The sequence below is a fragment of the Symphodus melops genome, assembly GCF_947650265.1.
Source record: "Symphodus melops genome assembly, chromosome: 14".
Lineage (NCBI taxonomy): Eukaryota > Metazoa > Chordata > Actinopteri > Labriformes > Labridae > Symphodus > Symphodus melops.
In genome coordinates, this window is record NC_136704.1 from 12,447,041 (window position 1) to 12,459,514 (window position 12,474).

Here is a 12,474-nt window from a genome sequence, read left to right on the forward strand (position 1 = left end):
AGAGTTACAATGTTTTCCAAGCATTTAAAAAACACTATTCCTGTTTCTTTCTCTCTATAATTTCTTTTTTGCTGACAAATAGCAGAGAGGAATCGAAGGTAATTAAAGGGGAGAAAACTTGGAAAGAGCGAGTTGAAGTGAAGAAGAAAGCTTGTATGAAAACCTGCGTTAATTCATTTATTTGCTTTGGTGGCTATTATGCAATGGGTGCTTATTATTATTGGGTGACCTAAGCTAAGCTAACTCAGGTCCTGCGCCTGTTATTCAGGCCCCGGAGCTGTGATCACATGTTACTGCCAGCACAGAGAGAAAAAGGAGAGGCTATTTAGCACTGAGAAACATTTTTCTTTGCATTTATGTCAGTATAGAGAAATAGAAGACAGCCATCAGGACAGGAAAAAAAAAAAATCAGGTGGGTTTTTTTTTTTTTCATTTTTTTTTCAGGGATGGTTTTGTGTCATAGGCGTCTTTAGATCACGAACAGTGGCCTTGTAAAAGAGAGAGAGAGAGAGAGAGAGAAGATTTGTGTATAATCGAGCATTTGTAATGTGAACTCAGCAGTTTCTATATACTGTTTCTATTTGCATATTTGTTTTTATGCATGTGCAGCACCGAAACTGTCTCTCTATACATTATCTTGGCTGCTCTCTTTATCTGTGACGGTGACGTGACACATACCTGGGCCCTCAGCAGCTCCTTTTTTTTCTCCCCAGCAATGCAGTCTGCAAGTGAATCTATCGGCAGTGATCTTGCGTTATATCTATGTCTTGAGGGCTGAGCGGCGGTTAGCAGTAACATGTGTTAGGGAGGTGGTAGCACTGATGGAATCCTACACTTGGCAGCATTCCAGGCAGCGCTGGTATGTGTTTAAAATACTTTCAAGGAACAAAACACGCTTTTGTTATTTGCTGGGCCAAGTGGGGCTGTTTTTGTCTCAGATGGCCCCCGGGGGCCCAGGGGATAGCACCGGAAGCGGGTGAAGTTCCAAAAAAGAAGGTATACCCAACAACAAGCTCTCTCTGCCTCTCCCTTTAAAAAAAAAAAAACAGAGTTGAAAGGAAATAAAGAGGTTCTCACAATGTGTGGGATGCACATTTGCATGTAAGCACATACTCTCAGAGAAAAGAAAAACAGAATGTATGTACGGATTCTTTAGGTATAAAACACGTACACACACGCTCTGACACATACACACACAAAGGGGTTATTAAGACACAGCTGCGGTAGTGTAGGGTTCTTATTTTCAGAATGTGTTCATTAGCTGTCTGACTCTACACTTAATGACAGGAAATGTCTTGTTTATTCTGAATACTTAATTTTTTATTTGCTATATGGAGGAAAACACATCTCTGCTGCTTTGGGCCGCTTTTCAAAGTGTTACACGTCACAAAATAAAGGCACGATTGAATTGTAAACAGAAAAAAAAAAAAAACACACTCTTGTGAGGTTAATCAAAAAATGTGGAGTCAAAAATTACTGATACATTAGAACAAAACTTAACTCGCTCACAAACACACACACACACACACACACACACACACACACACACACACACACACACACACATACAGTAAGAAGAAAAGAACATGACAAACTAACAAACTGAAATTATACCTTCACCCCCCCACACACACACACACGCACACACACACCTCCACGCACACTTTGACGTACGGGATGCAGGAAGAGATGAAAGAATTTGTGAGGCGATGTCTTTTGCTTTGGTTTATTAAGAATTCAGTTAATGAGGCAGCTTTGTCACCACAGATGGAACAAATGAATATGAGATAGCAGCGCCGCCATCCATCCCCACTAACGCAGGGAGCGAGCAGAGGGGAGGTGTGTGCGCCCGTGTTTGTGAGAAAAGAGTGTTTTGTAAACATCTCATTCTGCATAATGAATGCAGTCCTCTGTCAGCCTCACACACCTACACACACGGAGAGACACACAGCACCAGCAAACCACGAACACAAGGGAGCTTCCCTTACCTGTCAAATTGACTCTCTTCCCCTCTCCACTTACTTGTCCCAGTGTGTGTGTGTGTGTGTGTGTGAGTGTGTGTGTGTGTGTGTGTGTGTGTGTGTGTGTCATCGACAGGGCTCACAATGTTGTGTATTTGACAGGTAAACAGGAAGTCCCAGGTGTCATAATTTGCATTCTATGTGTAGGTTTGTTTTTTGTATTTTGCACCTCCTCCACCTGCCTGAGATGTCTGTGCCATGTTTAGGTCCACCCAGGGAGGACTTTTTAGCTGATTTTGATTGGCCCACAGGGAGCGTTAACGTAGTTGGTTGTTTGCCAAACACTAATCCCCAACAATTAACCACCAGGCACTCTGGAGAGGTGCCATATTGAAAGGGATGGGCCTTTTTGCCAGTCTGCCCACACAAAACACACAGACATGGATGATTATACGACAAAAATGAATGTACAGCACTTGTACACACACTCACAAAAGTCAGCTGCAGCGTAAATTACATACACATTTCAAGCAGACACACTGGTGCGAAACCCAGAAGCAGGAACAGTGTGTTTGTGTGTTTGAATATGCATTACACAGCCCACGCCTGGCAGGAGTCAAAGCGCTCCTTTAAAAGTTCATAAATCATGGATGTTCTGGCCTGTGATCACCCGACCGCCTGCATTACAGGCCTGCAGTGTGCCAGAGAGCAACAGACAGCCCTCTAGTTTAGGTCTTAAACAAACCCCCAGGAATGTGCTGATGGGGAGAGAATTAATATTAGGACTAAACCTATCTGGCAGCCTCGTTCAACCCCAAGTATATGATGCAGATACTCCCAGCCAAAACCTCGTAATCTAAAAACAAATAGAATGTAAGTTAGGACGATGGGGGATGCAGAGCATTTCAGGGTACTACTGATTGATGTGAAGATTTTCATTTCCAAACCTCTCGGAATATCTTAATGATTGTACCAAAAGGAAACACTGAAAATGATTAATGAAACCTCCCTCTCCCCTGATAAGACCGTCTCTAATGCTAAGAAAATAAACATGCAAGCACATTAAAAAAACATGCTTTTTTTGATATCCGATTCGCTTTCGTCTTCAGCACTTTTGGATATGATACTAAAGAATGTCACAGAAAGAAAGAAACTTAAAGTAATCCCCCCTTTTTTTCAGAATGGTCTTAACTTAATTGTATACTGGAGTGGAGCCCTGGTGTAATTGAAACAAGATAAAACACACTACACAACAGCAGTGAGAAGTTTCCTTCTTTCTCTGAAGTGGTATTGATTGATGATAGAAGGAGTAAAAGAGCTTTTCTGTATGTTGCAAGCATTTGGAATTAATATTACGGGCCATTCTGAAGAGACAGAACTCAGATGAACAGTGCATCCATCCATGCATTTCCTTCTACTTATTCGAGGCTGCGTCCCGGTGCTTGCAGGCTCAGAAAGGTGAATAAGATGTACAACCTCCCCAGCATCTTTTTACATCTACCCAAGGGTCTCCTTGTAGTTAAATTTGGTAGAATAATCATCTCAGTGAAGAAAGATTTAAAGCAAACTCTCTGTGTTTGTGTCTGTATCCACACAGTGCATGTCATTGTATGTGTGTTTGCTTCCGTGGGCACACGTGTGTGTGTGTGTGTGTGTGTGTGTGTGTGTGTGTGTGTGTGTGTGTGGGGTTTCTACGGTAAAGCTCAGCGGCCCAGTTCTCCTGCAAGGGAGGAAGGGGAAGAAAGAAAAGAAGCAAAGAAAGAAAGAGAGAGAGAAAGAGCGAGGGAGGCCTCTTTTCACAGAGAAACAAAGATAGCTGTAATTAATGGCCCTGAGCTCTGGACTTGGGGAGCTTTCTTCTGACAACTCCGACTTAATTAAAACTTAAGACTTCTGAAAGGGCCTCTGACTGCGAGGGGACGTCCCACCGTCTCGTGAGAAAAAGCTCGTAAGATTTCCTACAAAAGAAAGAAAGAGGGAGAGACAGAGAGAAAAGATGTGTTAGCGGCTGTAGCTATGTTGCTAATCCCTGTTTGTCAAAGGAGGAAGAGGGGGGGGGTTAGAACTCACACACCTGCAGCTAACTGTGTCCCACATCCTTGCCTCTCTACCCCATTCCTCCCAACACACACACACTGTAACTTGTACACACACTCCTCCCACACACACACATTTTTTCCCCTTCTTCCTGCTCCATATAACATAATGCAGGAACGCTCAGAAGGAAAAAAATCACCTTGCTAACTTTTCAAGAATTAAACACGTTTCTGTAGAAGCCACAAGACACACACACACACACACACACACACACACACACACACACACAGATGCACCATTATGTGTATTAATTCATGCACAGAAGCCTGCACCTGTTTCTCACATGGCTGTATGAATAAATCTTAACAAAGCATAAACTAACCTCGGTGAGCCACCTCTGTGTCTCTGTCTCTTTGCCTTGCTCTCTTTTTCCTCCCTGTCTCCCTCCCCTCCCTCCACAGAGGATCAGATAATAAAAGCTTGGCCTGCTCTTTTGTTTTTGTGCATTGTTCATTAGCCCGGCAGCAACAACAGAGGCACACTTGATATGCTTGGCTTGACTGGGTGTATGGGAGTAAGGCAAGGTGGGATGGGGGCTGTGCGTGTGTTTGTGCACGCGCGTGTGTGTGAGTGTGTGCCTGTGCGCTCGCACACATCGTGGTAGGGGGTAGCTTTGCATGGCTGCAATGCCATTAAAGACGCAACTGGAAATTAAGGGCTCGCAACTGACAGCACACGTTGAATGAGAAACCCCTGCAGCTGCTAACAATGAGGAGAGCTGGACAATGTGCATGTTAAAGACAAAAATAGTCTTCTCAACTCAACCTCTCAGCTGACTTTTGTGTGTGTTTTTTTCTTTGTCACCTCAAACACATCCAGTTAATTTGGAAAAAAGTGGTGTAAAAGTATTAAGGGGATTATTGAAATTGAATCTGCTAACTTCTTAATAGTTTTCTCCCTCTTTTTAATTACATAACATGTATCTTGAGGTTATAAACACATCATGTGGAAAATAGTGACCCAAGTTACTGAGTTGTTAGCAATGAACTTTCAGCTGTTTTTTTTTTCCCCATAAATATTAAAAGACGAAGTGCACCACTTTGCAGAATGTGTAATTTTTTAGTGTAAAACTAATCCAATTACATTAGATTTACATTTTTGAAAACCCCTCTAAAGGAAACAAGGTTAGGGGTAACAAGTTCATCTTCTCGATGTCCATTGATTGTCCTCGGAACGTGACATTTAACAAACGCTCTCTCTCTTCTCTTTCTCAGCACTTGCAGAAACAGGACAGCGCGTACAGCCCGGAGTCGTGCGTTTACTACTGCAGCCTTTGTGACTACTCCACCAAGGCCCGCCTCAACCTGGTTCAGCACGTCCGCTCTGCTCGCCACCAGCAGAACGAAGGACTGAGGAAACTCCAGCTGCACCAGCAAGGCCTGGGAGGGGACGAGGACGGACTGAGCTTCCACGAGCTGTTCCATGTCAAGGAGAGCCAGTCCAGCCAAGGTCTGTTCTTCGTGTACCTTATTTGTCTGATAGCTAAAGTTGCTGTGACTTGAATCGTGTTATTTTAAGGTTTCTTTCTATTTGATCATGTTGTCTGTTGTGGCTATTCTTTGATTATAAATGAACACTTATTCAACATCCATCACTTTTACTCCGTACACTCCTCCCCAATTTTTTCCCCCCTTTTTTTTAGCACCACTCCCTCTTCAGTCTATCAAACCTTCTCTCCCTCCCTCTGTCCCTCCTTCCTACGGCCTTCATATCCAGATCACGTCTCTGGATACAGACCCGTCCATTCCTCCTAATCTCTCCAAAATGAGCATACTGTTCCTATTAGGCTGCCGTGCTTATATCTGTTACACACAGACACATAAACACACACTGTCCCGTGCACAGGGACATCCCAGCCAGGCAGGCTGTCAGTTTATAAAATTTCACCTTGGGAGTATCTTGTAGTGAAAAGGCCTGTGCACACATACGACAGCCATATACACATACATTACTCGCACATACACAAGCTTAAACACACGCACACACGTATGCTACGGCTACACAGTCTCTCCCTGGAGTGAGCTTTCATTTCCTTTCTCATGACCAAAGCAATTTGGCTTTCATTTAAGACTCTCCGTCCTGCCAGCAGCTAATAAGTGTAACAGAACTGTAAAACATTCAGAGAGACAAAAAAAAAAAAAGATTAATCGTTTTTCTTTGAGTAGGGGGTTGGATGGTTGGTGAGGGGGTTGCAGGGTGTAAGGGGAGGGGGCTCCTCTGTAATTTAAACCAGAAGACCAAGAGTCAGGGTCCATTATTTAGTCATCCCTATGTTAATGCTGCCGGGAGAAAATGAGCGCTTAACTTGTTTTTGCTTTGCTTGACCTGAAGGAGCGGGTGGGATCGGGTGGGGTGGATTGTGGGGGGGGGATAACACATTTTGAATAGCATTCCAGCATAGCATTAGCCCATACATCCATCTGTGTGTGTGTGTGTGTCAGTGTGTATATGTGTGTTTTTCAGCATGAATCTGCACTCCCCAGTGTCCTGTTTATACTGTACATGTACTCCCAAAACAGATGGGGGCCCAGCGCTTAGAAACATATGTGAATCCCAACACACACACACACACACACACACACACACACACACACACACATACAACCTCTCTCTCTCTCACACACACATGAACCAGAGAAGAGCTCCCAGTCCTGAAATGGAGACTGTTGCTGGTGGACGTTTGGTTTTAATTACACATGGATCAAAGTTTCGGTGAGATTCAGGGGTGCAGCAGAAAAGCTTGCTTACATAAATCATTACCTTACATTTTAACACAGCCCCCCCCCCCCCTCTCTCTCTGCTTTTTCTATTTTCTCCTGTTCTCTTTTTCTTTATCTCTCTCCTTTTTTGTCCTGCTTACCCCATCTCCCACTTTCTCCTGCTCCTATCCATTTTCAATCAGAACAACTTCAAGCCTTTTTTTTTTCCTTTTTTTATTCTCAGATTTTTAAATCTTAAACCAGCAGGCCAAGCAGCTTTTAAACCTGTCAAAAGCAATAACCGCCCGCTGCACCTATTTCAAATGTTCCACTCTTAAAACACACCATATTTGTTGCTCGGGCTCTCGTTTTCTTTTTTTACCCCGGCTTTGATGCAACATGGTGAATTTCCATGAGGAAGCTAGTGCGAAACTTAAGCGGACGCTGGCGGCGACCAAATGCTAAGCCTCTTTTTTTGGATGCCCTCCTTTTGCCCAGTCTATATAATTTTTCGTGAACAACAGTTTTCTTTCACAAGGTACATGGTTAGGGTTTCAAAGGAATTTCCTTGAAGACTGTACAAGTTTAGCAGGTTTAAGGAAAGGAGGGTGTAAGTGTTTTAACCAGGGATAAACACTGAAAGTTAATTTGATTAAAGGAGAGACCACTTTTCATCTTCATCTGTCCAGTAGAACATGTTTTAAATACTTTTATTATATTTTAGTCGTTTTCAAGCTGAGTGTTTAAAACGACTTAGTGTTTAGATTACACTACAACACGTGAGGATATATATTACACACCAGAGTAGCTTTTGTTATACGGAGAAAAAAAAAAACCCAAAAAACTATATTAAAGCTGCTTTAGGCTCCCATAGTGATAGATGATGTGAATGTTTTCACTGATGGAAAAGGCTCCATAGTAGGCAACATTTGCAGCCAGTGTTCAGTTTAAGGGCCCCCTTTATTTGTGTGTACGTGCATGTGTATGTGTGCTGCTAGTTTTCTGGGGCTACAACTACTGACTCGAGCACTTTCTGTTCATTAGAGACTGGTATGAAAAAGATTAATTTAAGTGCTGACCGGTATCTTTCTCTTAAAGCCTGGGACATGGCACTGAGCCAGATAATTATAGGCCCATTTGGGAATAAGAGTTCTAATGCTCTGGACTTTATGTACATGTGAATGGCTTTCATTAAACAATTTTGATCCTGATTTTATGGCCTAATTAAGGATACAGTACTGCAGTGACGCACTGCAAGGGTCGAGGTGTTTCCAACAAAGACAGGAGTGTACAAGCAACACTACTGCTGGACTGCATTGTGTGCATGTCAACACACGTGTTTGCTAGAGTATGTTTATTTGAGAACCTTTCACTCTTTGTTATCCTGTTGAGGTTTCAATTCCCCCAAACGTAGACCCAGTCGCCTCATCCTTTACACTGGATCAACACAATTTGTTAAGAGAGACGTTAAAACTCTCACTGACTGTACAGCCCAAACTTTTTACAGTTTTTTTGTTTCCCCCTGTGTCCTTTACAGACAAAAAGCCCTCTGTGCCCTCATTACAGAGATAAATCGTCCCTCTCTGTGTACAATTAGAAGTGTTAAAGAAAATTGAGTTTATAAAAAATGCCAGTTTGCATCAGAAGAGCGTGCATAAATGAATTGCCTCTCAACATGGAGGACTCGGAGGCCATTTTGCTTTGAGGGTCGTCCAAAAGTTGTTAGAGAAATTAGATTTTTTTTTTTTTTGTGCCCTTCTCCACTTCATAATGAAATTACAGCCTGAATGGAGCTGTTTAGTGAAATCAAAGGAGAAAAAGCAAAATATGACAGATTACGAGTCATGGGTATTACGTGATCAATGTCTTATTTTGACCAATTTGTTTAGGCGGATTTTGGGAGACATTAACAGTCTCTGAAGTTTAGTCGGTAAAGTGATTAATCTTTCTCTGTCGCCGCCTCTGTCTCAACCATCTGACCATTTGTTTAGACGTACAGAACACTGAGGCGAGGTTTGTGTACGTGTGTGTGTTTTCCGATGTATGCACCCTCGCCCATTAGCCTTGTGCTCCATCATGTGTAAAGCTCCTCATAAGGCAGACCAAGCAGAAACACAAGGGTCTTTCTGCATACTATACTTTCTGTTATTCTCTCCCCCCCCCCCCCCCCCCCCCCCCCCCATTCCCTCTGTCCCTCACAGAAAGAAAAGGGAGATGGGATCTTATGGAGGTAATTATTTCTGAGAGCCCAGCCTGTCATCCATCCCTCCACCACCCCACCACCCACACGTCTCCATCCCTCTATCCCCCCCCGCCCCGCCCCGCCAACCCTACCACCACCACCCGACATGCATTAAAGAGAGAAGGGAGAGGACCCTCTTTGTCTGAGTCCCCCTTTTAAACAAAAGACCTATTCGGACTAAGAGAGACCAACAACACTTTTATCTTGCGCGCGTGTGTACGTTTGTGTGTGCATGTGAGTGTATCCAGAGCCTTTTGTTTTCCCGGAGTGATAAGGCTCTGGGACATTTTCGGTTTCTGGTCAAATTAGCGTAGCTGTGCTAACCGTTAACATAGCAGCTGTAGGCAAAAAACCAAACCTAATGGACATTTATTCTCACTACATGTACTCGTGTGTAGAAAGTGGATAAAGACTTGTGTGCTGCCTGCAAGAAGTGATGGCATACGGTTAGAGAGCAAATGTGCCATGTTGATTGTTTCCATTTGCGCTGACATTTCCTTTTCTCCAAATTTACCCAACCCAAACGGTCTGAGTCAAAGCACCAAAAACTTTCATTCAATTTTCATCGTGGGAAACAACTTTGCTTTCTCCCAAAAACAGTATTTCGATGCAATGACACCAAGTCATCTTAAGACATATTAGGTTGTCCCTCCTCCTTCACTTTCACTCCTTCATGTTCTACTTTTTTTTTTTCCTCTGGGTGGTGGGGCTGGTTTTACCATTCCAGTGGTTCTCTTCTTCTCCTTTTTTTTTTCTAAATAAGGTCTCTCCTCAGACACAAGTCTATTTCCAGGGTTTGTCTCAGTAATTTGTGGCCATTACATAAACAGTCATGGATGGTCGGAGGAGTGAGAGAAAGGATGCAACACACACCCAGATCTAGCTAACCGCTGAAGTCAGCGCAGCGGTGGCCATTTTATTTTTCAAGTCAGGATGCAGTAGATGGTACAAACTCACAAAGTGCTTTAATTTAACCATACTTATGACAAATTCTTCATCTTTCTGCTGCAGTTATCCATGAAATATTTGCTATTAGATAAGATGCTTAATAGGTAATGGCAGCAAATTACGTTGTATATTGATTTTCTTACAGAAAGCTTATGACCAACAGGTAACTGATAATATTTGACCTTTTCTTTTCTATTTATTGTGAGAGAAACGTACTTACATAAAAGATAGAGTCGAGTCCACAGATTTCACAGACGGGATCCATTCTTCGCATAATAAAAACGTGGAATGTTATTTTATGTGCCCAAAATGAGTGAAATGCCGTTCCTGCCGAGTACGATTCTGATGGGAGTGATGTGATTTCACTCTAGAGGATTTAAGTGAAGTATGATGCTTTTTATTGCTGTACAATTAGTTGGAGACAATACGCTGCATTTTAAATCATTTGTCAAATCAAAATAAGACACCGTCATATATGTATATTATTATATTTTCAGCAAGTAGCAATTTACCCCCAAATTTCCCAAAACCATATTCTCTATGGCAGAGGGAGTAAAAGATGTGGTCATTTTTTGAATAATTCCATCCAAGCGAATTATAATTACTTTGCGGTCTGTGTGTGCACATAGGGGAAAAAAAGGGGCAGCATGCTGACTTGTGTCTGAAAAAAAAAAAAAAAAAGAGCCTCGTTCACCATAAACTATTTTTGAAATAGTGTGTCAGGGCGGTATGGGCTCAGGCCGATTGTTTTTCTTTGAGTTGAGCAGCTCTTTGGTGGAGGGGTATTACCCGGGCTAAATTGTTCCCTCATGTTTTCCGCCAAGGTTCTTGTGCCCACCACACTGACAGTTATAATTTGCAGAAATTGCGCTGATTATCTGAATTAGCATACCTGACCAATGCCACATTAGTCTTATTTACAATACAAAGCCTTAGGGCTATGAGGACGCATACTAAATATGACTTAACCCTTTGAAGGGGGGACTGGCGTCACAAGGCTGGGGTGCCTTTCACGTTGGCGATATCAAAAAGCTTAAGGGCCCCATCCATATGGCAGTTGACGCCTCTGTAAGGTCCTGGAAAGGAAGTCCGAGGATCATGTTGAAATCACAGGGTTATTGCATGTGTTCCCCAACTCTCTTTCTTTTTTTTTGCACCTTTCAGCTCTTCTATGCATCTTGTTGCTTTCATTTTTTTTCTGCATCCCCCTCCCCTACTTCCCCTCCTTCCCTTCCTTTTCACTCCGGCTTTCTTTATTTCTTCTCCCTTACCTCCATTCTTTTCTCAGTCCTCGATCCCCTTCATACACCCTCTGTCCATTGACTCTTAACCACAGATGGACAAAACAATGGGCCATGTCACACAGCATTAAGACAAACAATCCACTGATGGGAGAGGGGCTGTTTGGAGCCGGAGCAGCGGTAACCAGGCAATACGCTCGCTGGGTGCAAGCAGCCACTAATCTCAGGCTGCAATGATTCAATTCACAGATGGACATTTAAAACGGCCTATATGCACACACACCCACACAAAGAAGAAACGTTACTTTAAGACATTGTTTTGTCAGGTAGAATTTGTGCCAATCCTTGTTGAAGCAACAAACTTGTTCCTTGTGTTGCTCCCATCTTCTTCACTGTCTTCTGTTTTCTTTACCTCATCCATCAGTTGGAGGTATGGAATTGATAGCAGCTATTGATTACCTATAGCCAAGGCTAATCGTCGCTAACCGGGGGAAGCTTTTCAGCTATAGCAGCTGTCAGTGGCTTGCCGTGTACTCGTGTGTCTATGTGACCCTGCAGCGGTTCAGTAGCAATAGCTGTACCTGAACCTGAACCATGTTTACCTACAGCAGACTAATGGCCTGAAAGCAAGAAAACACATGTGAAAAATAGGATTCTAGACCTCGTTTTTCTTTACATAAAAAGGAAATAGTATGTTTTGTGTGCCCAAAGAAACATGGAGCAGTATGCCAAGTTTCACCTCCACACCTATGTGAATAAGACCCATCTCCCTCTTTCTCCTTTTCTTCATCTCCCTAATAGGAAATTTGAGCGCACTGTGTGAGATTAAAGCAGAGAATCAATGCCTTGTGAGCAATAATTTCCAGACAAATCTCTTTCATCTTTTCTCTCCCTTTTTTTTTTTTTTTTTTCCTCCCTCTCATTCGTTGTCTCTCCTACCTCCTAATGCTAACAGGGGGTCCCGTGTCATGACATCCCTTTCGCTTTTATCATGTTCTAATAACACTCTGAAAAATGGAGAGGGAAAGACGAATGTGACAGAGAGATGGAGAAAAAAGGATGCTGGAAGAAAGAAAAAAAAAGGACAAGAAATGGAAAGACTGATATAAATCCATTGAATGAGCCTGGCTCTTGATTTGTGCTTTGATGTGGATGTCTTTGTGCAAATTAGACAAATATGCCCGCTGCTTTAGTCATCTTGACGCTCCTCAAGAGATGCCTTCTCCCTTTGCCATCTTTGATGACGGCTAGAAGGAAAGAAAGAAGCAAATGAATGACAAGTTCAT

At 42.7% G+C, this 12,474-nt stretch overlaps 1 protein-coding gene across 4 annotated transcripts in view; it reads left to right on the top strand.

Annotated features, from left to right (window-relative positions):
* zfhx4 (zinc finger homeobox 4) overlaps positions 1-12,474 on the top strand; it is a 91,952-nt gene that overhangs the window by 48,492 nt on the left and 30,986 nt on the right. For all 4 annotated transcript variants that reach the window (XM_079360740.1, XM_079360739.1, XM_079360738.1 and 1 more), the window contains exon 6: positions 5,273-5,507. In XM_079360740.1, the coding sequence (XP_079216866.1) occupies positions 5,273-5,507 (235 nt within the window). The remainder of the gene's footprint in view (positions 1-5,272; positions 5,508-12,474) is intronic.